Genomic DNA, 25474 nt, shown 5'->3' on the forward strand with positions numbered 1-25474 from the left:
CGATAGGCCAAGATCCCGAGCTAAAATAACACCCAATGATCATATGGAAACAAGCCCTCGGTGTGTCGTGCCCGCCGGTATATGCAGCAATCTTGGTCACTAGCGGCCCGGATCGAGTGCTTCACAGCTAACCAAATATTCGGCCGATGAACACGTACACAGACTATCGGCTTATCGCGGCCATGGCGTAGGTAGTACGTTTTAATTTGTTAATTAATCTATGAGCCATAGCTAGGCAGGTGGCCAGCCAGCCAATCCAGATCGTCCTCGTATGCCCGCTCACATGCTGTCGATCAGGGTTCACATGATAACGGTGGTGGATTAATTTAATCCTGGGGTTCGACTATAAATACCCCCTGATCTTCCATGATCAAAACCATCTCAAGCAGGCTAATCATCGATCAAGAGCTCTCGATTAGCTACACTAGCTTCTGTCGATCTCGATCGGGTATATAGCAAATTAAATGGCGTCCAAGGCGTTCGCGCTCTTCCTGGCCGTGAACCTCGTCGCGCTGATCGGGGTGGCCAGCGCCTGCGGCGGCAGGCGGCCGTCGTGCCCGACGCCGACGCCCACGCCGACCCCGTCGACGCCGACGCCGACGCCGGCGGCGTTCGGCAGGTGCCCCCGCGACGCGCTGAAGCTGGGCGTGTGCGCCAACGTGCTGGGGCTGATCAAGGCGAAGGTGGGCGTGCCGCCGGCGGAGCCGTGCTGCCCGCTGCTGGAGGGGCTGGTCGACCTGGAGGCCGCGGTGTGCCTCTGCACGGCCATCAGGGGCAACATCCTCGGCATCAACCTCAACCTCCCCATCGACCTCAGCCTTATCCTCAACTACTGTGGCAAGGCCGTGCCCACCGGCTTCAAGTGCTAAATATATATTAAGCGTGCATCGATCATCATATATATCCTTGCGACGACGTTTAATTAGCAAGCATGGTTGCTTTGCTTAATTTGTTTTAGTGCACGAACGTACGTACGCACGCATGCATGCATGGTATATATGTTGCGAGCTGTTCGTACGTACGTATCATCGGTTTGGATTCATTTCTCCGTGTAGTGTTCACTCGCGCTTGTCTTGTTTGTATTCTTGTTCCAGCCATCGTCCGTAACGTACGTACTCGATTGTTTGTAAGGGCCGGTGCCAGCTTCTAATAAAGCTTGGTTTGCAGCTTCAGATATTGTGTACATACGTGCAGTGCTACTCCTGTTTGTTTGTGTGCTGCGTGTGCTATACATGTGTTCATGCAAGACTACTACACAACTACTACTACGTATATACGTGCATATTACACAGATAAAATCTTATTTTTATTAATTTATAGATGAATCTAGATACGGTCAGAACATATTACAATATTGAACGTATGGATTACATTTTAAAACAAATTCTAGCAAATCTGCAAGTGTGTATCGCGGAAGCTGCACTGTGGTTAATTTTGCTAAACTGCCAATTAATTCCAGTGCTTAAGCGTAACAACACCAGCTAGCTGTTTGCAGTTAACTAAGGTGTACGTATCATAATGCACATATATTTGGATCGATGATCTCGATTAATCACGAATTCCGTTGTAAGTTCAGCAGTATATACAAGCACGGTTACTATATATATATATATACACACACACACACACACACACACACACATACATACACATATAAGTATATATATATAATTTTACTATATATATAGAAATTTATTTTTTTAAAAAAAATGGTAAAATACTGAAAAATGTGCTGACATTCATGATAATCGTGCGGTTTTCGCACCCAAACCGATTATCGATATTGATTGCTCCACTTTGATTATCGGCATATATGTCTCGTGATTATCAATATTGTGAAAACCGTCTTGATTATCGTCAAGAATATCACGGTAATTGCGACATATCGTGCTATTGAACAACTTAAAATTTCCTATATTATTATAATTGTTGATTGATATAAATATAGTTACCATCAGAAATAGATATGAATTCTAGAATAAATAATTGATTTCATTGACGAGCAAAATACGTACCATAATTTGCGAGTTGGGCCGGTGCAATTTAATTAATTACATTGGAAATAGTTCAGATGAGTCCGTCTTGTTTCGATGGTGCAAATAGAAGAGCTATTCGTTGCTCAGTTAAACACCATGTTGATCTCTATTTGCAAGCATAAACATGCATACACATACGGTAATTTTATTGTTGTTGAAAAAGTACATAAAAACATCAAGATTAATAATAGAAAATATGGTAAGTCAAATTATCTTCTCAAAGATAATGGTAATTCTCAGATATGTAAGAGCACGTACAAATACGAGTATTAGCTGATTCTCTCTATTATTATGTGAGCAAATATGATGACATGGAGGAAAGAGAAAAGTAATTGTTATACATGACAACATATTAGAGTTTACTCTTAGCATGTATTTAAGAAAACTTTATTGTATGAGTAGATAAAAAAGAAAAGTAATAAAAAATATGTTTTGTTGTATTATGAACAAACCATACCTAACTCTGCCTTTGTATATATGGTTATAAAATAAATTAGTGTTGCTGATGTAAATGAGGAAAAAATAAATCCTAGATTATACCTTTGAACATGCCTAAAAAGGTATATCCATAAACAAACCGATAGAGGAATACTTCTTATAAAAACAAAGCCGTACGTACGTACGAGCAAAAAAGTATATGAGGGCGCATTTGCACTTTTGTTGCTTGTTTAAGCGCCCATGTTACCTTTCACGTGTCACTGATGAGCGGATCATATTATATACTCATTCTATTCATATTATAAAACTTTCTAAATTTATCTAGATTTATTCATATATATATATATATATATATATATATATAAATATAAAAGAGCCAGACTAATACGTGCACCATTTAGTATAAGCTATTCTACACCTCCTCACTTTTAAGGCCTCCCAAGGCCCATCCCACCTCCCACCCCTCTTTCCTAGGCTAAAAATCATTCTCACCTCAATTAAAGATTGGTCAAAGAGTTTTCCATTTGGATCAATCCCTTGTGGGCTTCCCCTCTTGTGTATCTAAGCCCACCCCTCGTCTCCCAGGAATTCTGCAGTAACACGAAGGAACAAATACACTAACACGACAACTAATTCGTAGTAACAACGTCAAAACATACCCATGAGGGTTCTATTTTTTTAAAACACTTTTTCTAGCAATTCGGTAGAAACATTTTTAAAAAATAATATATGAGGTGAGAGATAAAATTGTTTAAAGTTTAGAATCTTAAGAAATATCTATAGGATTTGTATTAGTATACACTAATGTTATGGCAATAGCTGCACTAACGCTATACATTCTACGTAGCAATAATGTCATGTTTCTATAAAATATGATTATTGTTACTGCAATTATGCAGTAACATGATGATATAAGTGCAGTAACATGTGCGCTGTTACTGCACAATTACAGTAACGTCGTGATATAAGTATAATAATATTATGATCGAAGGGCAGTAACACGAGGTGTGACTGCAAACTATTGCTATAATATAATTAATACATATGGGAGAGCTAAAAGGTTGTATTTCTAATCTTTAGAGAGCAATATCTCATGTGTCTTATATTATATTTTAAAACCGTTTTCACTACCGTGGTTAAAAAATATGATTTAAAAAATAGATCCGTTATGATGTTGTTACTGTATTTTATAAGGCATGTTACTGTATTTTTGCCTTCGTATTACTGCACTTTTCAGACAAACGAGACTGGATAAATGTAAGGTGTGGAGAAAGGTCAAATGATGGATTTGACCAACGTGGGAGAGCTTTGACCATGCCATGAGAAATGTTTTGGGCTCTTAGAAGTAAGTGAGAGATGTGTTTAGACCTTATGAGGGGAGGGGGCATAGAATAGCTTATTGTACGGGGGTGCACATATTAGTTTTAATATATATATTAGCATGTGTATGAATGTAGACAAGACCAGAAAGTTTTATAATGTGAAACGGAGGGAATAAATATTACCTTTTATTATTTGACTACGTTAATTTTACCATTCGTTTATTTGAAAGACTTAAATAATTTATAGTTATTCACTGCAATTTATTTTATTAAAGATATTTTAAGTATGACTTAAAATTTTACATACTTGTGCAAACTACAACAAAAAACAACACATAGATAACAATGTAGAGACACTTTAAAAATATCTCATAAGTGTATTATGGTGAATTGACTTTACAAAGAGACATTACAATTTTTAAAGTGTCTTTGTGTCTTGCAACATTTTTAAGAGGCATTGAATAAATAGAAGAATATGTAATCCCTTGCAACTACCAGTTCTTGAACTTGTTTGATTCATATCTTGTGTTACTTATTTCATATTAACCTCCAATTAAGTGTATTTACGGAGGTTAAAATGCATTAATAAGTGTTGATACATATGAAAAAAAATATAAAATGCCACAAAGATAGGAATATTTTAGCAAAATGTTTTAGATAACTGCCTCTAAGATATCTCTAATGTAAAAACATTCTATGCAATTTACAAAATACCTCTAAATAATATCTCTAAGCTATATGACTCTTAATTTTAGATATATTTTTCAATTTTTCTTTAGAAAATTTTCACCGCATACGACTTTTGTGGTAGTTTGAATTTGACAAATTAATCAAACATAAGTCTAGAAGTCGATGATCAAATATAAAAACATAGAGTATGTCCCTCGATAACAAACAGCAATATGGAATGTGTTTAATGAGATTTACACTCTCAAGACAAGGCAAGCATCTCATTTGAACTATCTCTAAAATGGGCGACTGAATTGCACCAACTCACAAATTAGGGTACGGCTGGTATATTTTAGTCCTCGTATTAATATGTCCAAAATCCAAAATTAATGATTACTAATATGCAATTGCTTGTAATATTTATTTTATCCATTTACACCCAATGTACTCCAATCTTTATTATTTATTTCTTATAGTTTATGTAAAAATTGCTAATTTAATTATATATGAGAGGTGGCCGGCCGTACTCTCTCTCTCTCACACATCACTATTTTTTTTCTCCACCTCAGATTGATCGATCGGCTTGTGTTTACAGTCCTAATGTACGTACTTGCTCTAATTAATCGGCTTGCACCAACCGTGGTTTAGGTGTATTTGGAGTTACGACCCTCTACTCCTCTAGCAGTTTCGTGATGTGTTAATTTCAAGATGGCTAAACTGGTATTCTGCACGTCATAGTAAGGAAATGATGGCATGCATGAAGAATTTTAACTCACGGTTGACATGAAACTTAGGGTATTAGCTTAAAACGGTTTTTTATTAGCGAGCTCTCTTGTTTGACATTCAAGCAAATTGTGTAACACTGGAAGAGTGGAGGAAAGGAAACGCTAACAAAGACTCAGAGTCAATTCTTAGCCTTTATTAAAACAAAATCTGTAGCATCAGAGTGGAATAAAATTAGAGGAGGGTAATAAAAATATATTTTGGTGTACTAGTAGTTAGAGACCTTATTATCCCGTATATTGTACATGCCCTGAATCTAATGATTAAGATATTATACATGGCTGCACCTTTATATATTCACTCTGGAAAATGTTATCTTAAAAAAAAAAGAGGGCAAGTGCCTCAGTGCAAACCATGGTCGATCGAAACCTTTCTCTAGAAAAAAAAAGTATAATACATATTGTTATACATTAATCAATTAGAGCACGGCAGATATAGTTCACACTGAATTTGTGTTAGTCAGTAGATATTCCGAGTTTGTTCTGCTCCTTAAAAAAGAGAAATAAAAGAAGCGCTTCTAAAATGTTCTTAGTGCAAAACTAAATAATGGTACAGTAGAAATCACTCAAAACTAAATTGTGCTAGTACAAACCTTAAGAGTAGCAGTACAACTACAGTGGGTACACAGCTATAAGTCAGATAATCCGCAACGTGTTTTAATAATAGTTATGCTTTATGCCTTACTCAGTAGCAAGGTTGCGTTATCTATTCAAGTTGTTATTAGTTTTTTTCCTTAGTTTTTGCGTATAATTTTTTATTGTTAAACAGTATATTTTAAAAAAAATATAGAAGTTTATCGTCTTATTTTCTAAAGTATATATTTTTAATTTTATACAAGTTAATTTCATTGTTTATAATATTAAATAGCAATAAAAAATTAAATAATATTTTGTCTTTCTTCTTGGTTAGAAAAGTCACAACCGAATATATACAAATTAATTAAGCACCTCTTAGATTAGTGTGATAGTGTGAATCACCTCCTGAGTGTTGCACTAGATATGGTTAATTTTTATTCTGAACTTGTTTAACTATAGTACAGCTTCTGAGCTTCATGCAGAGTGAGCAAGTACATTACTAGTAGTTGTTCAGTATATCCCAAGGGCCAATAACGCTACAGCGTACGTATACATTTCCAAGCTAGGCCCTACCCTGCGGTACGTGTGGGAGAATCACTGAACCAGTATGAGCCACACGTACAATTAAAAATATCTTTCCAGCATTTAGCCATTCATAACCCCGTGTCGTATACCATGTTGTTTTCTTGTGTTACACCCAATTCTGCAATAATGCAGACTGTCACGAGCCCTTGTTTGTTCTTGGCAACTGGAAATAAAAAGAAATGATGACACGATGCATTAACGTTGCTCTGGAGCGAGCTAGCTAGCGTTGCTTACTAATGTTCTCACCGATGGTTTAATTTGAAGGTAGAAATAAACTCATGTGTGCAAAGCAATAAAGTTGAACCAACCAATGCCACACAAAAATCTCATGGATTTGTGAGCTTTTGCCGGAGCGGACATACTACGATGCCAGAGTGCGCGCCAAACATTTCATCTTCGATCGATCGCCATGCCATTGCCGGCCCTGCTAGCTCCTCCTCTCGGCCAGAGTTTCGCCAATTCGCCGGCGATATGATATGATGTTCTGTTGGTGGAGAATTTTTTCTATTTTTTAAATATTTTTAATAAATAATTTTATTACTAAACCTCCGAAGAAAATATTTCGAACCTTTTGGCCACGCCACCAACAATAGTGATGAAACAGCTTGCCACGTCATTATCGGTGGCATGATAACATTGTCTTGCCACGCCACCGACAACAGCGTGGCAAGACTGTCATGCCATACTACGCCGACCAGACTGCGTGGCAGCGTTGTCTTACCACGCCACCAACACTGGCGTGGCTAAAAGATTTAGTTTTTAAAAAAATTTGTCCGATGATTTAGTAATAAAATTACTTGCTAAAAATATTTATTTAATAAAAAAAATTTCGTTGGTGGATGGCTTGTGCTTCAGCCAGTGACAGGGTGCTCAGCGCGACAGGGGATGAAGCCAACCAGGGGATCTAGAAAATGCAGAGAGCGGATGGTCCATGACTCTGGGGCAACACAGCATTGACTGTGGCCGGTCCACATAGCCACAAGCTAGACAAGAAGCCAACCCATGCTCTTTGGAGCCTTGTCACTACAAGTTCTATTGCCAGCTCAGATACATATATACCTTTCTTATCACTGTCCATGTCCATCTGGCCTCCATGTGATTTGGGTTCCCTTTTACTTCCAAAAGGGAATCATTTTTAACGGTATTTTCTTTTTATTTTTACTTAATGCGGATAGAAGATTATATTAAGATTTGTATATCTGTGATAATATATTTTTTTCTGTGTTACGTGTAGCTTAATAGTGTAATTTTATAGTCCTTGAGTACCAATTTTTAGTATAAAATTTGGTACCTCATAAAACCTAAGGTACCAAAAATTATATAGAAAAAATGGTACCTCCTATTACCTTCCTAAGGATTGTAAAATTGCTCTGGTAATTAGCTATTATTCAATTCAGTGACCAATGAAAAAGAAAACGCTTACAACCTTTGTTTGTGAATATCATTCATAGTGTTTTTGTTTGACATGTTGCTTATTTAATGAGGGAGAAAATATGAATAAATTTGCATAAATGGTGGTTAAAGAAAAATATACTTCTCCAAAAAAAAAACAATACAACTCTAGCTATGCACCTAACCAATGGAAAATTTTGAACAAATACTAGTTTTTAGTATCTCGTTTCAAAATATTAGGCGTGTATGCCAATTTATTGTTTGTTTTCATTGTTTGTGCCCCTTTATTTATTATATAGTCTTTCTCCTAAAATATATCCCACTAACTACTCATTTTCTATTTTCAATACATTTAAACATGGGTGGCACTGTAAGTTTAACTCAACTTTCTCTTGATTTAATACACTCCTTAATTTTGTGCTCAATCAAAATATGCATTATATTTTGAAATGGAGAGGACATATTCTAGGAATCTTTCTATTTATGAATAAATTTAAAATGCTTGGAATGTTTACATTTATGGACATAAGTAGTTCCTCTCACCACCTCTGGTCAAGCTAATATTGACAACAATCACCTTTAGGTCCTTGGAAAGAGTAACTTTAGGCCATTAGTCCATTACAAGTACACTTGAACTCTACACTTAAATTATTCATGATTAACATTTAATTACTCTCCAATGTATGAGAAACTATTTTCTGTTAATTGTGGGGATCGAACACGTACGGTTCAAATGGATGGTGCACTTGCACACTTTTACTGTACCAGTCTGTTCGCTTCGGGCTGAGTACTAGTGCTATTTCTATGGATTTTGCCAAAATATTGTCCACGTTTTGTCATACGAGAAAGCTGCTAGCTAGCTTAAAGTAGGTATTTTCCTTAAGATCACTAATCCAATTCGTAATACTACAACATAAACGGACACTTTCACGCGTACGGTATATTCATGACAGCCAGTATGACTTGCTTGGGATAAGCAATAATATCAAGGGCGCGCTCGGCTGGAGTAGGATGCGGTTAGTTATCTGGTGCAAAAATATAGTAATAGATTAGTATATAATTAATTCATTATTAATTAAAAAATATAAGATAGATTAATGTGTTTTTTAAAGTAATTTTTCTATAAAAAAATTTCGTAAAAAAATACAAAATTTAGCAGTTCGGAGAGAGCGTGACGCGAAAAACAGAAGAATTTGGAGTTAGATGTCTGAGAGCCGGACGTGGCCCAAGTCATGTTGCATTGGCATATGCAAAACATGTGATGTGTGTGAGGTGTTTTTTGCACATCTGCATGCATTGCAAATATCGCGCTGTCAGTGTCGTCCATGGATCAACATAGATTGCCATTAGCTTGGCATAGTTTTGCATGTACTTAATTCGCTGTATATAGGAGGTGGTGCGTTCTGAATTATTACATGCATGATTTGCTCCTTGTCAGTCTTTAAAAAGGGTATGTTGCCTCGTGCATGGTTTTCAAATCCAGATCTGCCTCTTTGTTGTCTTACATACCAGCATCTACATGAGCTACCAACAAAATTATTGGATCCATATATCTGGCAATCTGACTTACCTTCAGAGCTAATCTTAATTTAAATTAGGTTTTAATTCTTTTGGAAGATTGTGATGGGTTCAGATATTAGTGGTGACAATTTAATTTTATATACACACTAGAGATTATATATTAATAAATATAATAATATTTCAAAGAATTAATAAGCAGAAAAATACATACACATCCCAAGTAACCAAAGAGTTCGCAAACAATTGAAAATCTATTTCTACAGGAGTTTAGCCAATTAACTACATGTGACATATATAAGGTCTATGAAAATCTTCTATTTTTCCATATGGTTCATTATAAGAGAATTGTCTTTAAAAGTAGCCATAATTTTCACATGCGTTTTTTTTTAAAAAAAGAAGCCATATGTACATAAAACCGATTTTTCACAGGTTATTATAGACCATAGGGACCTCTGGCTATTATCGTGTGCGGATTTTATATATTATGATATGCTTGTAACAATGAAACCCATATATCTTAGAAGATGGTTCTTTTTAGTGTAAATAGTATACGTAACTATGTTTTCAAATATAATCATGCATACACTAGTGTATGGATGTGTTTAGTAGTATAATTGTGTAGGGACTAGCTAGGAATACATATAAAATAAATTGTAGGAATACATATCAACAACACATAAGTATGAATAATACAATTATACATGGTTTTTTGAATGTCCATGCATGCTACATTGGGTATAAATATGTGCATATATGGAAAGAAGACTAAGGTTGGATGTTAAATTGATTACCTGGCCAACTAGGGTTGAAGTCTTAGACTTAGCACTGATGCACACCAGGTTGGATAATTTTCTGAAATGTGAAGGCTTATGCGTCCAACTAAATGCTCATGTCTGCACTTTGAAAATTTTCCCAATTAATAATTTTTTAATTATCTTCATTTTATATTGTAAGATGCCCTAGTACTCTTTAATTAGATTCATATAGATACTAATAAATCTAAACATATACTCCCTCTATATGTAATGTATGACATTGGTTAGTTTAATTTTGAACTAACCAATGCCATGCATACAAATAAATTGGGAGAGAGTATAACATATACGTTGATTCATAGATAAATATAGTTATAATTAAAACATCTTATGCTATGAAACGGAATGAGTAGTGTGTAAAGTTAGCATGCGAGTATGCTGTATACGTGTGAAATTGACGAATTGCATCGAGTATGTATGCGGACGTCCAGCATGTAGTTTCAAAAAAAACCATATATATATATATATATATATATATATATATATATATATATATATATATATATATATATATATATATATATATATATATATATATATGCGCGCGTGCGCATAATTAATTAATTAATTAATCTTGAGGGGATATGAGGAACTGCAAATATAGTTTGTCAGAAGGATCCTTCTGATAAGTGATAACAACGATTGCTAGGGTTCTCTGCCTCTCCAGTCTCCACTACAAATACCCACGCGCACTCCAAGCTTTCGCGCATCTAGTTGCAGACTATCACTTACGTAGCCTTGTGTGTGCAACAGCGCAAGTGCTTGTGTGCACCCAGCTCGAGCTAGCTTTCAGCGTAGCCGGCCATGGCATCCAGGGCACTCCTCCTCGTGGCTCTTAACCTGGTCCTCTTCTTCACGGTGGCCAGCGCCTGCGGCTACAGCTGCCCAACGCCGGCGACGCCGTCGACGCCGTCATCACCCTCCTCTTCCGGCACCAAGTGCCCCAAGAACGCGCTGAAGCTCGCGGCGTGCGCCGACGTGCTGGGCCTCGTCAGCGCCGAGGTCGGGCAGCCGCCCTACGAGCCGTGCTGCAGCGTCCTCGGCGGCCTCGCCGACCTCGAGGCCGCCGTCTGCCTCTGCACCGCCATCAAGGCCAACGTGCTCGGCATCACCCTCGACATCCCCGTCAAGCTCAGCCTCCTCGTCAACTACTGCGGCAAGAACGTCCCTAGCGGCTTCATCTGTGCTTAATTAAGGTGGCGTTATTACGTGCTTGCACGCAGCACGCATGCATGAACACAGCGTTCGTTCTTGAGTGCCTGCATGCTATCGAGTCTTCTCTGCTTACTCTCTCTGTTATTAGTTCTGAATGTAGAACTGCTTCCAGATCGATCGATCCACCGAGTTAACTGTACTTGATTTGTTTCTGTTGCTTCAATTCCCTGTCATCATTTGTTCAGCGAGATTTGTTCTCCAAGGAATTTGGTGTGCCTATATACGTTGGGTGTGGTGGTAATTAATTTGCTTTTGCAGTTCGTAGTTTGCAGTTCCACGTAAGCTTTGTACAAGGTGTACTAATTCTACGTATCTGCGCACAATTGATTTGTCGAAATTAATTTCAGTATGAATTTTTTGCATATGTTCCGCTAAAAACAACATATAATTATGTAATATAGATTGGCGCAGAAAGGTTTTGAGTTGGAGAAACAGAGACAAAACGTATGACTTTTATATGTCTCTGTGTGTGTGTGTGTATATAGTTATTATTTATACTTCTAAATTTCCAATATAGGGAGAAGACTATATTTAGTATGTTTCTCAATTATATCCTATATATATTCGACTTTGGAGGTAGATATATAATTAATATTATACTAATATAATTTAAATAAACACAATGAGCCTCAGCCACCATCACTTGCAGTCTGACGACTATATAGTTATAAATCACAATGTTAATAGGCTGACGAGTTTGCCTATTTAATTAATACACATACAACAAGTATATAGGAGTATTATGCACCAATATCATTTTTAGGCATTCAATCTTAATATTTTTACATGTATTAACTAATAATTTTGTGTGGTAAGGTTTAACTATACCTCTGCACCACCATAAAACCGATGTGAGAGCATCATGAGATTACCACTGAAATCGTGGGTCCACCTGTGTTTTAAACCATGCCACACAAATGCGTTGCTTGTATAGGCAAACAGTCTATGCACTATCTCCGTTTGTTTATTTAATGTACTTAAATTTGGAGGTATTTTTGATGATTCATTTTATTCAAAAATTTACATAAATTAGGATAGTTATTACTTGGCTCTTCAAACAAAAAAAGAATGAATTTGCATATGAAAAATATTGAGCGAAGTGCACCAGCGGTCTCTAAATTTGTGTGCATGTGTCATCTAGATCCCCGAACTCTCAAAATGTATTTTTAGGTCCCCGAACTTATCGGGGGGTGTCATATAGGTCCAAAAGGGCTCCGACTCACTCTATCCGCTGACGTGGTATGCCACGGTGGCGCCCACGTGTTGGTGGGGCCATGTGGGTCCCACATGTCAGTATCTCTCCTTCTTATTTTTTTCTCTCTCTTCTCGTAGGCGCCACCGTGACATGCCACGTCAGTAGATGGAGAGGATCAGAGCTCGTTTGGAGCTATATGACACCCCCAGACAAGTTCGGGACCCAAAAATACATTTTGAGAGTTCAGGGACCTAGATGACACATGCACACAAGTTTAGAGACCGCTGGTGCACTTCACTCAAAAATATTTATAAATAAAACATTTATGTTTTTAGTGATATAAAAGTAATGGTCGGAAAATAAACAAGATAAAAAATTCTTTAAAATTAACTCTAAAATTAATTTTAAATTTAATTTTTTTTCTTAGAAGTATTAGAAGGGAAAAGATGAAACGGTAAATCTAAATGTAATGGTATTAAATAATAATAATAGAAATATAGGAAATGCATGATAAGCCAATTTCACCAGGTGCGCAAAAGCCAATACAGGAGCATGATTTTCCTTTCTATTGGGAAGACCTTGGAACTCTCCAGAAGCATTCACGTGAATACGTACGTGACGCCTTCAGCAGTTCAGCTGTCCAACTCACAGCGAACATAGTACGCGCGACAGGCTCTGGCCTCGTTCAGTTTCTAAATTTTTTAGTAAAATTATTATATCGGATATACGAACATATATTTAAAGTATTAAACGTAGTCTAATTATAAAATAAACTATAGATTCTGCCAAAAAAAACTATGAGACGATTTTTTTAGCCTAATTAATCTATCGTTAGCACGTGTAAATTACTGTAGCACTTATGGCTAATCATATACTAAATAGGCTCAAAAGATTCATCTCACGGTTCGCCATAACTATGTAATTAATTTTAATATTTATATATATTTAATGTTCCATTTAGGTGTCCAGAAATTCAATATAATATTTTAAGAAAACTTTTTAGAACTAAACAGGGGCAGTACGTGACCCAATGCAGCATACACACCTCCCTTCTGCCTCGGCAGGCAAGGCCTACTGGCCGAGCCGCTTCACTCAGCACAACCAGCGCGCCAGGCGCCAGTGCGCCAAGCAACAGCCGGCCGCCGCGAGATATTTTACCACCGCCGCGTGCAGCAACAGTATAGGAGAGTAACAGCAAGAGCGGAGCAGTAGAACAAAATATATGAAAATATATAATATTTTATATCATTTTGTAATATATACATAGCCGGACAAATTATTAAAAATATATATACTATGGAATATGTTCACGTCACTTGGCGGTTCAATGTTCCTATCGCATGACACTAAAGCCTTATTCGGTTTGTAGGAATTTTATAGGAATTTTGAAGAAATACTGTTCATGGGATTTTTTTCCTTTTCCTACCATTCAGATTGCAAAAACCAATCATAGGGAAATCATTGGAAAAATTCCTATGCTGTCAATTCCATGGAAAAATCATAGGAAAAAATTCATCCACTCCAAGCTCATGTTTTATTTCCTTTGCTTTTCATGTGTCTTTCCTTTGTACATCTGAACAACATATCTTCTATATTCCTATGTTTTTTAATCATCTGTTTTTTACATCAATTCTTTTCCTATTCCAACGATTTTCCTATCCTATATTTTTCCTGCAATCCGAACAGGGCCTAAATCTCACGGCACCACACCACCCCTCGATTGATTATCGTGATAGTCTATCCGTTTTAATTGCTTAATTGGTTTTAAAAATATGATATTACTAATTTAGTTATCAACTAAATTAGTATAATTATAGTTTTTTATGATCTTTATAACTAAAGTATTCGTATAGTAGTGTTTTAAGATAAATAATTAATTGAGTAGCGTGATAATTAAAATAAGGAGAATTTGGCGGGTGGCTCCATAGCGTTATCATAGGATAGGGGTGTAGCTCCGCGCAATGCCACGAGATGGACACATAATACCGGACAGAGCCGTGAATTCCTTACATGTATATTTTTCTACGAATTTCTTACTTATATGTATATTTTTGATAATTTCTTAGATAAATGTATATTTTTATGAAATTCTTAGATATTGTATATACATAGAAAATAAGATATACATCTGTTTTAATTTTTGTTCATACAGTGGTAGGTCCTAAACCTGCCATTGCCAACCAAGCCAGGCAGCCGATGCGCGGACTAGAGAGCCCGTGACGGCGTGACCGCGCGTGGGCCTCTGCCGCGGTTGCAGTCCGGTGCATGTCCAGGTTGGGCGGCGGCGGCCCACAGGACGGAGCGCGCGGCGCGTTTCTTCGCCCGTGACTCGCTCATACAGAAGCCCGGTCCGACAGCAGCATGCCCACACACGGTCACAGGCGCGGACGGGATATTTTCGTGGTCTCGCCGCTGCGGCTGCGGCGCTGCGTCCGCTAGCGGAGCCGCAGGCCCACCCGCAGCGCCCGCCGCGGTCGAACTACACGGTCACCCGCAGCGCGCGCGCGCGTAGAGCAGCACCAGCGCTGCGGTGGATCGGGTTCACCGTTCACCGCTGCGGCACGGACGGTATCCGAAATTTTGGACTGCGGTTTGGATTGGCGCACCGGGTTTGCCATCACAAACTCTGCATCGGCGTGCAGCATGCCCAATTGCAAAAGGGGCATGACCACGCCATATACACAGTACATTACATTAGAGCAAGTCTAATAATATAATAATATAGCCAGCAAGCCGGCGGTAAGCCTACAAACCTCTTTGTAGTCTTCTCTTAGCCTATTTATATATATATATATATATATTAATTTGCTCTTAATCATTAATACAATATCTATTTATTCTTGCTTCTTATGTCTAAGCCAGGTGTAAGTTTATAATCCGCTTCTTTTATCTCCTCCATCTTAGTATTTAGCCGGCATATCAGCTGCAATTATACTTCTCCCTGTCTAGTGCTTTGACAGCATTATGCGATGATCGAGCAATTTGGATCGTCTCCTTTTCTACTTATAGGATTGGTGACAAAACAGATAGTCTACCTCTATTCTTATAGTGATATTTCAAGATAGTTTGAACTAGCAATTTAGCAACGGAATAATAATTAGACCACACACATAATTTGGCACAACTGTTTACGTAAACAAACTTCTCGATACTAGGAGTAAAAAAAGACCAACAATTCAGCCCAAGCTTTTGCTATTACTCTCCTAGTTTTTAATGTCTGATATAGTTAATTTTTTAGCATATAATTGATTATTTATCTTATTTTAAAAATATAAAAAATAATAAAATAAATCATGCTCAAAGAACATGTAACTGCAAAACAAGTCACAACATAATAAACAATTATTATTTATTTTAAAAAATAAAATGATAATCAAATGTGCATCGAAAGTTAATAGCCTTAAACATATAAGGTATTATTAAATAATAAGATAAACTGCGGTATTTTTCAAACATTGGAGGTATATAACAACGACAACGACAATAAACTTCAAAGCTTTGGTGAAAAAACTCCAATATCATTGTTTCTTAATGATCTAAAAGTTCAGGATGAAAAATAAACTTTGATAAAAAAAAACAATATTAACTCCAAATTTAAGGTTAAAAATTCAAATTTTGACTTGTAAACATAACTAAAAAGCAAAAAGATGGGGGTAATAGATATCATTGTATGTATGCAGAGTATATTTGGATTCATATATGGTTCTGAACTTCTACTTTTATAAGATTTGGGATTTCATACACACTTATAGATTCTAATTTTATATATTTGGATTTTATATACAACAATTAGTTTCTATTTATATAGATACGACTTATTGATTGATACCCTTCATTGATCTAATGGTTAGAATATCTTTTTCTTTCTTGGATTAAAAAGCTAATTTTCAATCGAGTTGCCTCCTTTCAACGCAAATTATTCATATGGAGTTTGATTTAATATACAACTCTAAAATTTTATTTCTACTCATACAATGTAAAAAGTATATTTGGATTCGTATATAACTCTTAATTTCTATTTTCATAGAGTTTGAAGATCATATACCACTCGGGTGCATTCGGATGGCAAGCTCTCATCTCTTATTCTATCGTTTCTCACACACATTTACCAAACTGCCAAATAGAATGTTTTTGCAAAAAAGAATTATATAGAAGAGCTATTTTTAAAATTATATTAATATATTTTTAAGGTTTTTATAGCTAATACTACCCTTGTCCTCAAAATCTAGGCATTTCTAGGTTGTTTAGTACTGATTAAAGTTGAGAAAAAAGACTATAATATACCTTAACAGATAAAGAATAAATGGGTGTAGGGGGATTGGTAGGAGTAAAATAAGAAGTTTGAATGAATTGGTGAGACAAATAGTACTATGAAATAGTAGTAGAATTACTTATATTTTGACACGAAATTTAAATTTCAAATTTTGTTACATTTTGAAATGGAGGGGGGGGGGGGGCTAATTGATCAAGCGCTAATGAGCCATCTCGTTCTCTGTACCAAGGAAAAATGTTGTGAACCCTTTTTCTCGAACGTACCCTTAGATACTACTGGTAGTTTTATAGGTTTAGATTTCACATGCATCAAGATCTAATGGCTAATATTGTTTTTTGATTAATATGGTAATAGACAGATTGGTTAGTTAGCTTCGTTCAAAGAGAAGTCCAAATTGATCTCAGTTTCTCATTAGTCACCAATTTATATGCATCAACTAGATCGCTAAAAACTTATGTTTGCTCGGCAACTGTATTATCAAAAGATTTCATTATCCCATGGGCTACGTCAGACTGTGTGCTGTCACTCTCAAAAATAAACTGCAGAGCATCTTTAACAAGAGACTAATATGAGTCTCAAAATTAAATTTTAGCATTAAAGGCTAAAAAACACTCCAACAGATGCCCCAAGAACATGTACTTTTTGAGCTAAATTTTGGACTTTTACTGGAGTTCCTAATACAACAATTCGTCGTCCTTAAGAACGATCCCGGCCAGCTACCGCCCCTGTCTCCCTCCCGACTGGCTTCACGGCTGGTTGATAGATTTTGCTAGTTGATGTGCTTGAACAAAGGTTCTATATGTAGCTTAGCGTCAATTGCAAACCTGAAAAATATAATGATGTAGCACACTGAAATATTATAACAAATATATACTAACTCATATAGTTTTTGTGCATATGATCAGAATGATTATATCGAGCATTTTACTGTGAAGTAGAATATGATGATTTTAATTGAGAGAAGATTAACGCGACACATTTTAAAAATTTTGGAAACCAATTATAGAGGCACCGTTGGAGAGAAGGGTAATTTTTAGATCTAATAGTTTTTGAGATGATACCAATCCAGAATTAGCACTCCCTATGTTTCCTTATCTTAAAAAAGAACACTTTGGATGATTAAGGCCCGTTTAGTTCTCAAAAAGTTTTTCTAAAAACATCACATCGAATTTTTAGACATCTAAATAGAGCATTAAATATATACAAACATTAAAACTAATTACATAGTTATGGAGGAAATCGTGAGACGAATCTTTTAAGCCTAATTAATATGTGATTAGCCATGAGTGCTACAGTAACCTACATGTGCTAATGACGTATTAATTAGGCTCAAAAAATTCGTCTCATAGTTTCTTGGCGAAATTTATAATTTATTTTATAATTAGACTATTTTTATACTTTAAATGTGTATATGATGTTTTTTTAAAATAAATTGTAAACTGAACGAGGCCTAATACTCCGAAATAGCTAAGTGCCTCCACTTTGACTTCTAAATCTTGACTCTAATTTGGGCCCAGACGAAATAGTCAATAGCTGCGTTTTTCGTCCTCGAACTCTCCAAAACCACCAAAATAGTCGCCCAACAGAGCGAGCCATGGACGCCGCCGCGGCCGATCTCGAGGCGCGGCAGCTGCGCATCCTTCGCCGCGTCGCGGACCTGGAGGTCGCCGCGCAGCAGCACCGCCTTGGGGCGCTCTCCATCTCCCAGGAGCCCTCGTGGGGCGAGGCGGAGGAGACGAGCGCCACCGAGGCGCGGCTCTCCGCCATCCTGACCGCGCGCGGCGTGCTCGACTTCACCTTCCGGCGCGTGCCCGCCGACTACTACGACCGCCCCCTCGAGGAGCGCCGGGACCTCCTCCGCGCCGACTCAGTCGACCAACTCTGCAAGAGCATCGTCATGGTACGACCCCTTCCCTTTCCTTTCCTCTGGCGTTTCGTCGAACAGTTGGTCTGCGGAACTGCATTTCGTCTCATGACTGCTCTCTGCTCCTATTACAGTGCTCTGGCATTTAATCAAACAGTTGATACGATCAGATTGCTGGTGAATTTAGAGTAGCACCAGATTGTTAATATTATGTGAACATGTGTTTCTTTTGGTGATGAAAGATTATCTATTTTTTGTTGCTATTCAATAGTATAATTGATAAATTAACTATTATAAAGTTGAAAATCTATTTTAGAAAATCTATTTTAGAGACGTGAGATGATGAACTTCTATATAGATTTCTTTTCCGTTAGCATTTCGGGAAGCGCATCCAAAAGCCAACAAAAAGCTGAGAATAATCTTTGATTAAGAGCACAGCTGAGCAGAAAATTATTGTTACCATTGCTATGGTTTGTTTGCAAAACTGACTGGATGGGATGAGGATTGTTAGTAAATTAGAGATAGAGATTATATTCTCAGATATCAAGGTGTCCCTTGTACTCTATTAGCAAGCAAGCAATGAATCTGAAATAATCAAGTTCTCCCCAGCCTATATTCTCCTCTTACCCCATCTAACCTGATGACGCCCGGTTATCTTCCCGGTGGTGTTTATCACAATGAAACCTTGCCCATAACATTCACTGCCTATGAAAATGAACTCTTGTATCCCGTGTAGTATTTGACAAGAACATAGTTAATGGGAGGGATGGGCAATATTATGCTATTTGAGCATAGAACCGTAATTTGTGTTTATGCCAAGTGGTCTGTAAATAATGAAGCCTACATGTTAATGCTGATGTTGACATTACCTATCCGTAGGTAAATACGCAAGCTGCTGAAGATGTTATTGATTGCAGCAATCCAAAGAATTCAAAATATTATGTTGTTGTTGTTCAAGTAAGCCATAAGCTTGATCTCAGCACACTATCTTCAAATTTGATTTAGTCAATCTATCTTAATAACATGATTATTTTGCAGTACATGGCACGGCTTAATGCTGACAGCATCAAGAATTTCATCTATGCCCTAAATGAGAAGCAGATACCCAAAAAAAGATTCAACAGTAAGATTCACAACAATATATTGAAACTTATCTAATCTCTATGTGTGCCACTGAGCCTTGTTAGTCATCTTTTACCTCGTATTGGTCATCAACATTCAAAGTTTGCAAGAATTCCTTATTTTCTTTACATGGTATGCTGCGAGCTGATCTTGATACCAGCAACTAAAGCAAGCATTTGTGATGTTTTCAATACGCTAGTATTTTTATGTTACCATGATCACATTTTTATGAAATGCAATTATTCAGATTTCAGCATGTTGCATTAATTTTGCTTTTTTTACACTTCAGGCATTTTAAGATCTATAGGTGTCCAAAGACCTTGTTTTTCTATCATTTATATTCTGTAAATAGTGCTGTTTACTTATATTTGATGCAGTGAGACTAGCACCAGAAGAGGAGTCGCAAAAGCTTACTGGATTTGTGCACAATGCTGTTACGTGCATTGGAATGGAAACAGACATACCGGTAATGTAAAAGAATGTTACCATGCAGCTTCAGGATGTTTGTTTGTGAATACACCATCATAAGGTTTAACTTCAAATGTGAAGATCTTGCTCGAATATACTGGAAAATCATGATTTTTGGCATTTATTTAAAATTCCATACTTTACAAACTTGTTGCACGTTTCTAGTCCACTCTGCATTCTTGTAGTATATGGTTCCGATTTTTAACTCGTAGTAGGACCAAACATGTTATCAAATTACTCTTTTCATACATAACAGTTTAAGCACATTGCAGCCCTCTGTTCTGAATGGCGATTTTTTACATCTTTGTGTTCTGGTTTCTCTGGAAAGCGATGGTATATACATATTTGGATATTTGAAGGCATCTGATACAAAGAGTTTCTACACAGGTTATCGTTGATGAAGCTATCACCAAGTTAGATAAGGATTTCTTCTGGCTGGGAGGCGGGGAAGTTGACCTGAAGCTTGGGATACGGACCTCGCAGTTCCTAAAGGCATTCCAACCATTTGTGGTGAGGTGTAGTTAATTATATATATACAACGGAAGAGAAGTTCTGGATCCATGTGGTTTTACCATCTTGATAAACACATCACCAGGGAGGTAAACCGATAGGATTTTGCTTGGATCTGGGGTTGGGATGTCTGTTTTTTTTATAGCAGGCGTTTCTCTTCCAGTTGCACTTCTCACATTTGTTACACTACTTTTGTAAGATTGATGCAGCAAAGGGGACATTCTTGGGACGATTGACATAATTGCCACAAGTGGGCATGTACTATAACCTTTGTACTTCGTGCCCTAAACATACAAGGATTTCTCTTGATTTTGTTTCTAACAAGACGCCTGGCCACAAAACCCAAGCTTGTTTTTGCCCTTCTGTATTTTCTTTCTTATCACCGTTGAATGGTACCACACAATCGTTCTTTTGAGGTGATGTTGTTTGGAGGCATTGGAACTAGCATCGTTGGTTCCGGAGCTTGCACGGGCTGGATCAAAAATGCAAGAGGCTGCAGCCTGATCGACAGAAAGCGCACCATGAAGGCAGGAAGAAGTTTTTATTGAAGCTCTGAAAGTACTGAACTTTCAGAAAGCTTTTCTGTTATCCGATAAACCACACGTTTTGCTCGACTTCAGTATAAACTATAAACTGTGCTCCAGATGCACGGTATTGACGAAATATTGTGAACACTTGCTCCAACCAATGTCGGCTTTCTGGAGCTAGTACCTAGGCTTATTTATCAGCTCATGACGATCATAGGAACACAATCTACTTAACCCTCTAAAGTATGGGGTTTGTCCACTTAACCTCTAAATTATGAAACCAGGTATTTTACTTATATGAAGCATTTGAATCGGTTCAAATAACCCCCTAAAGGAAAGTGTTCTTCGAGTGATTGTATCACCTTGATGTAATCATCTAAGATCAATAAAAACTTCCTTTATCTTAAAAAATAACCCCCTAAAGTGATTTTATAGGTGATTTTGTTCATGTGGACGATGATGAGTTAACTGTTTTGCTTATGTTGTAAGTGATATTGCTTGTGTTGCATACACATTAGTTCATTTGGACTAAGTCTATCTAATTGATGCATTCCTCATTTATTAGTAAGGCCCAGAATTACATATTATTAATGTGCTTCTTTTCCAAGCCATTGTGCTTACTGAAAAAGCTAATGCACTATATTATTTGATATGTTGTTGTCTGTATCATGGTTTGCATGTATAAAACCACTCTAACTGATTATTTGAACTAATTTGAATACTTTAAGGGGTATAATACCCCGTTTTGTACTTTAAGGGCTCACTCGGATTTAGTGATTTTATAAGATTTTTAAGGAATATTGTTTATGGGACTTTTTTCGTTTTCCTACCATTCAGATTGCAAAAACCAATCACAGAGAAATCACATGAAAAATTCCTATGTTGTTAATTCTACTCCAAGCTCATGTTTTATTTCTTTTGCCTTTCCTGTGATACATCCGAACAACATATCTTATGTATTACTGTGTTTTTTAATCCTCTGTTTTTCACCTCAATTCCTTTTCTATTCCTACGATTTTCCTATCATATATTTTCCCTATCCTGTGTTCCAAAGAGGCCCCTAAGATGTTAAATGGACCAATTCCAACCAATTATTAAGAACATATCAGGAGGTACCACTATTTTATATGTAAAATTTGGTATCTCTTGGTACCTTAGATATTAGAAGGTACTAAAGTTTACCTAGAATACAATGGTACCTCAGGGTATCTTCTCAAGGATGGAAAAAATACTCTTTATAAATACGTCGTTTGATTTTTTTACATGAAGAAACCAAACAATAGCCCCTTAGATGTCCAATGTTTTTTTTAAAAAGAAGATTGCAATTGGTAGCAAGAACTACCTTCAACAAAGGGCAAGCACATTGCAAACTTATATTTTGATTCACTCACGCATCCATATTTTGTAATCCTATATATACAATAACATGACAGGCTTGATGCTTGATGGGCTAATTAAACCGGAGAGATCAAACGCTACATACTTCTGACCCGTGTTCCCACTGTCAACAACGAACTGTGATCTCTCAAATATACATATATCTCCAAAATTTGGCCAGATTACGGGATGAGGCCGAACATGCCTATCGATTTGCAACAGGCTACCTGTTGTGAACAGCTGGTGCTGCGTGTGCAACTGGGTAGTCCATGGCTGCTAGGGCTTCCGCGGTGTACGCACTGGTCGCGGGCTTTGATCCTACTTGCTCTCTCTTAGTCTCAACTCCTAGCACCGAACGCTCTCGTGTAACTGATGATCTCATCACCTACATTTTTGTAGAAAGGGATTAAGAGAAGAGATTATATGTAAGCTAGCTAGCTCTCGCAATGCTGTCTACTGCGTGCCGCCATATGTCAGTCAAACTGAAATTAATGATGCATACCTCGGCTCCTTCAAATCGTTTATTCAGAGAGGCAGAAGAACTCCCTGCAAATCACACGACCAATAGCTATGAAACAATACTACCAGGAATGTTCGATCAAATTTGAGATCGAGGGCCAAAGAGCGATATAACATAAGCAATTAATTAAGCATGCATGTTCCCTTCGAGCTATAGATCAAAATTCCCCGTAGCCGAGCGAGCTAGCTGGCACTCAGTCTGTCAGTTTACAAATGAGTGTTTATAGCTAACTAAACTAGCTAGTGAGGCTCACGGTGGGAGGGCTCTCATCAAAACATGCACACCTACGTGCATTGTGTGTGCTTAGCTAGGAAGCGAGCTAGAAAAACATACAGGCTAGATCATAGGATTATACTAAGGTTACTAGACAATCGAAGGGATGGATAACTGTGGATATCATGTCATCAGTTATGGCACGGAGTACGGGTTTTAGGTTGAGCATAATCCAGGTGAATTCCCTGATCATCCTTGTGCTTCCGATGACGCAGCTGTTGTGAAACCCTAACAGCAGGTCCAGTATTTCGAACTCCACCTGACGACGACGACGACGACGATGATGATGCCTCCAATTCCATCTTCACATTCAGCAGCGTCACCTCATTGGCCATTGATTGATCGATCTGCTTGCTCCCAACATGTTCTGTCAAACCCTGAAGAATACATACAGAAAGAGACAATACTACAGATGCAAAACATGAGTAAAAACTAGTTTAACGACAATGATCATAATATACATGCTGTGACGACCTTGGATGGCAGGGATTTGCTTGAGTCGTACTTGCCACTGACACGGAGGTGATCATGACGAGCATCACATGATGTGTTGCAGAGAGTCAAGAGGAAGATGATGACCAGTAGAATGGCGGTAATGGTGTTAAGCTTTAGCTGCCCATTGAGAGTTTGTGGAGAGCTTTGGCCAGGCATGGAGCAGATATCTCGTAGTGCTCGGTCGAGTGGGTATACAAGAAGCTAGAGAACATGGAAGGGGCTGGCTCTAATCGAGATAGATAGAAGTGAGAAAGGCTTGCAGTGCACTGCTCACCCAATGCTTCGTATCATCGTTTCGAGGGTTTGCTAGAACTGAGGGAAGAAGGGACCATGTGTGATAGGTTTGCATTGGAGCAATATATACAACTGCAGAACGGTATCGGGGTGTGTTAAGAAAACAGTTTCTCCATATGCCAAGTTGCAAGATAAATGCATGTACCTTTGCTTTTAAAAAAATCCTGGCATTAACAGCTCTGTTTATGGAATTGATTGCAATAGCTTATGATGGCTTAAAGGTTTTACTAGAGATATGAAAACCCGCTAACATTCTTTTTAAGCTAAAATTTTTTATAGAACTGGTTTAAAAAGAACATGAAAATATCACGGGAATTCAAAATTGATATATACTCTTCTATTCTAAAATATAAAGCGGTGATTGTTTCGTTTTTTTATAGAAAAAGACAAACGGTGTATTTACAAATGAAAGATAATTTGTGAACAAAAAGATTATACATGTGTTCTTAGCAGCCTAAAAGTCGGAGCTGAAAAATAAACTATGATGAAAAAACTTCTAAATTTACTCTAAATTTAAGATTAAAAATTCAAATTATCTTATAAACAAAAGCAAAAAGATATGGTTGAAATGTACACTTCTTGTAAATTTGGATATTCTGTCGAGTTAGATAGACATAAATACTTATATTTTGAAAACTACTCCCCCGTCTAAAAAAATCATTTAAAACTTATTTTATACAAATCAATACAGAGCTACGAAGACTAGAATATTCTCCAACTTTTTAATCTCAATACATTTGTCCTTTAGTTTTTCAAATTTCAATGTATTTGTTCTCCAATTTACCAAACTCCAATACAATAATTGCTTTAAAAACTCCCTCTATTTTTATATGATGTTGTTGACTTTTAGGTGCAAGTTTGACTATTCGTCTTATTCAAAAAATTATAATTATTAATTATTTTGTTATAATATGATTTATTACTATATGAACTTTAAGTGTGACTTATAATTTCACATATTTAGGTAAAAGTTTTAAATAAGATAAACAATCAAATGTATATTAAAAATTCAACGGTTTCATATTAAAAAAAATGGAGGTAGTAGTCTTTTATAAATAGTGGAAGCTAAAAGTAAAATCTTTTATGGGATAAAGTTAGTAGTATTCGTGTCACGCGTAGCAGAGATAAAATCTTATAGATGAAGAATGGGGCATCCATGTAGTACTGGTTATGAAGAGAACCGAGGCAGAGTCATCTCCTCGACC

At 37.0% G+C, this 25474-nt stretch overlaps 4 protein-coding genes across 4 annotated transcripts; 3 read left to right on the forward strand and 1 right to left on the reverse strand.

The window, feature by feature from the left end:
- Positions 1-384: 384 nt before the first annotated feature.
- Positions 385-1170, forward strand: LOC102722088 (14 kDa proline-rich protein DC2.15-like). Its single transcript, XM_006647577.2, has one exon. It carries the CDS (start codon positions 465-467, stop codon positions 867-869), a length of 405 nt encoding a protein of 134 aa, XP_006647640.2. The 5' UTR covers positions 385-464; the 3' UTR covers positions 870-1170.
- A 9679-nt stretch (positions 1171-10849) lies between these two features.
- Positions 10850-11535, forward strand: LOC102722369 (14 kDa proline-rich protein DC2.15-like). Its single transcript, XM_006647578.3, has one exon. It carries the CDS (start codon positions 10941-10943, stop codon positions 11325-11327), a length of 387 nt encoding a protein of 128 aa, XP_006647641.1. The 5' UTR covers positions 10850-10940; the 3' UTR covers positions 11328-11535.
- Positions 11536-18384: 6849 nt separating this feature from the next.
- LOC102722647 lies at positions 18385-21161 on the forward strand. The gene is made up of 5 exons (XM_006647579.3): positions 18385-18719; positions 19563-19640; positions 19722-19806; positions 20183-20271; positions 20661-21161. The coding sequence occupies exons 1-5, from the start codon at positions 18414-18416 to the stop codon at positions 20796-20798; spliced, it is 696 nt and encodes a 231-aa protein (XP_006647642.1). The 5' UTR covers positions 18385-18413; the 3' UTR covers positions 20799-21161.
- Positions 21162-23611: 2450 nt separating this feature from the next.
- LOC102722929 lies at positions 23612-24131 on the reverse strand. Its single transcript, XM_006647580.1, has 2 exons — positions 23952-24131; positions 23612-23857 (listed from the first exon to the last, which is right to left on the reverse strand). Exons 1-2 carry the CDS (start codon positions 24129-24131, stop codon positions 23612-23614), a joined length of 426 nt encoding a protein of 141 aa, XP_006647643.1.
- Positions 24132-25474: the final 1343 nt, after the last annotated feature.

Source organism: Oryza brachyantha, chromosome 2, assembly GCF_000231095.2.
Source record: "Oryza brachyantha chromosome 2, ObraRS2, whole genome shotgun sequence".
Taxonomy (NCBI): domain Eukaryota; kingdom Viridiplantae; phylum Streptophyta; class Magnoliopsida; order Poales; family Poaceae; genus Oryza; species Oryza brachyantha.

Coding starts and splice junctions, on each gene's coding strand:
- LOC102722929 (XM_006647580.1), bottom strand. CDS start 24,131: ATGCCTGGCCAAAGCTCTCCACAAACTCTCAATGGGCAGCTAAAGCTT. Junction 23,858..23,951: donor AATCCCTGCCATCCAAGGTC/GTCACAGCATGT, acceptor TGTATTCTTCAG/GGTTTGACAGAACATGTTGG.
- LOC102722369 (XM_006647578.3), top strand. CDS start 10,941: ATGGCATCCAGGGCACTCCTCCTCGTGGCTCTTAACCTGGTCCTCTTC.
- LOC102722088 (XM_006647577.2), top strand. CDS start 465: ATGGCGTCCAAGGCGTTCGCGCTCTTCCTGGCCGTGAACCTCGTCGCG.
- LOC102722647 (XM_006647579.3), top strand. CDS start 18,414: ATGGACGCCGCCGCGGCCGATCTCGAGGCGCGGCAGCTGCGCATCCTT. Junction 18,720..19,562: donor TCTGCAAGAGCATCGTCATG/GTACGACCCCTT, acceptor ACCTATCCGTAG/GTAAATACGCAAGCTGCTGA. Junction 19,641..19,721: donor ATTATGTTGTTGTTGTTCAA/GTAAGCCATAAG, acceptor ATTATTTTGCAG/TACATGGCACGGCTTAATGC.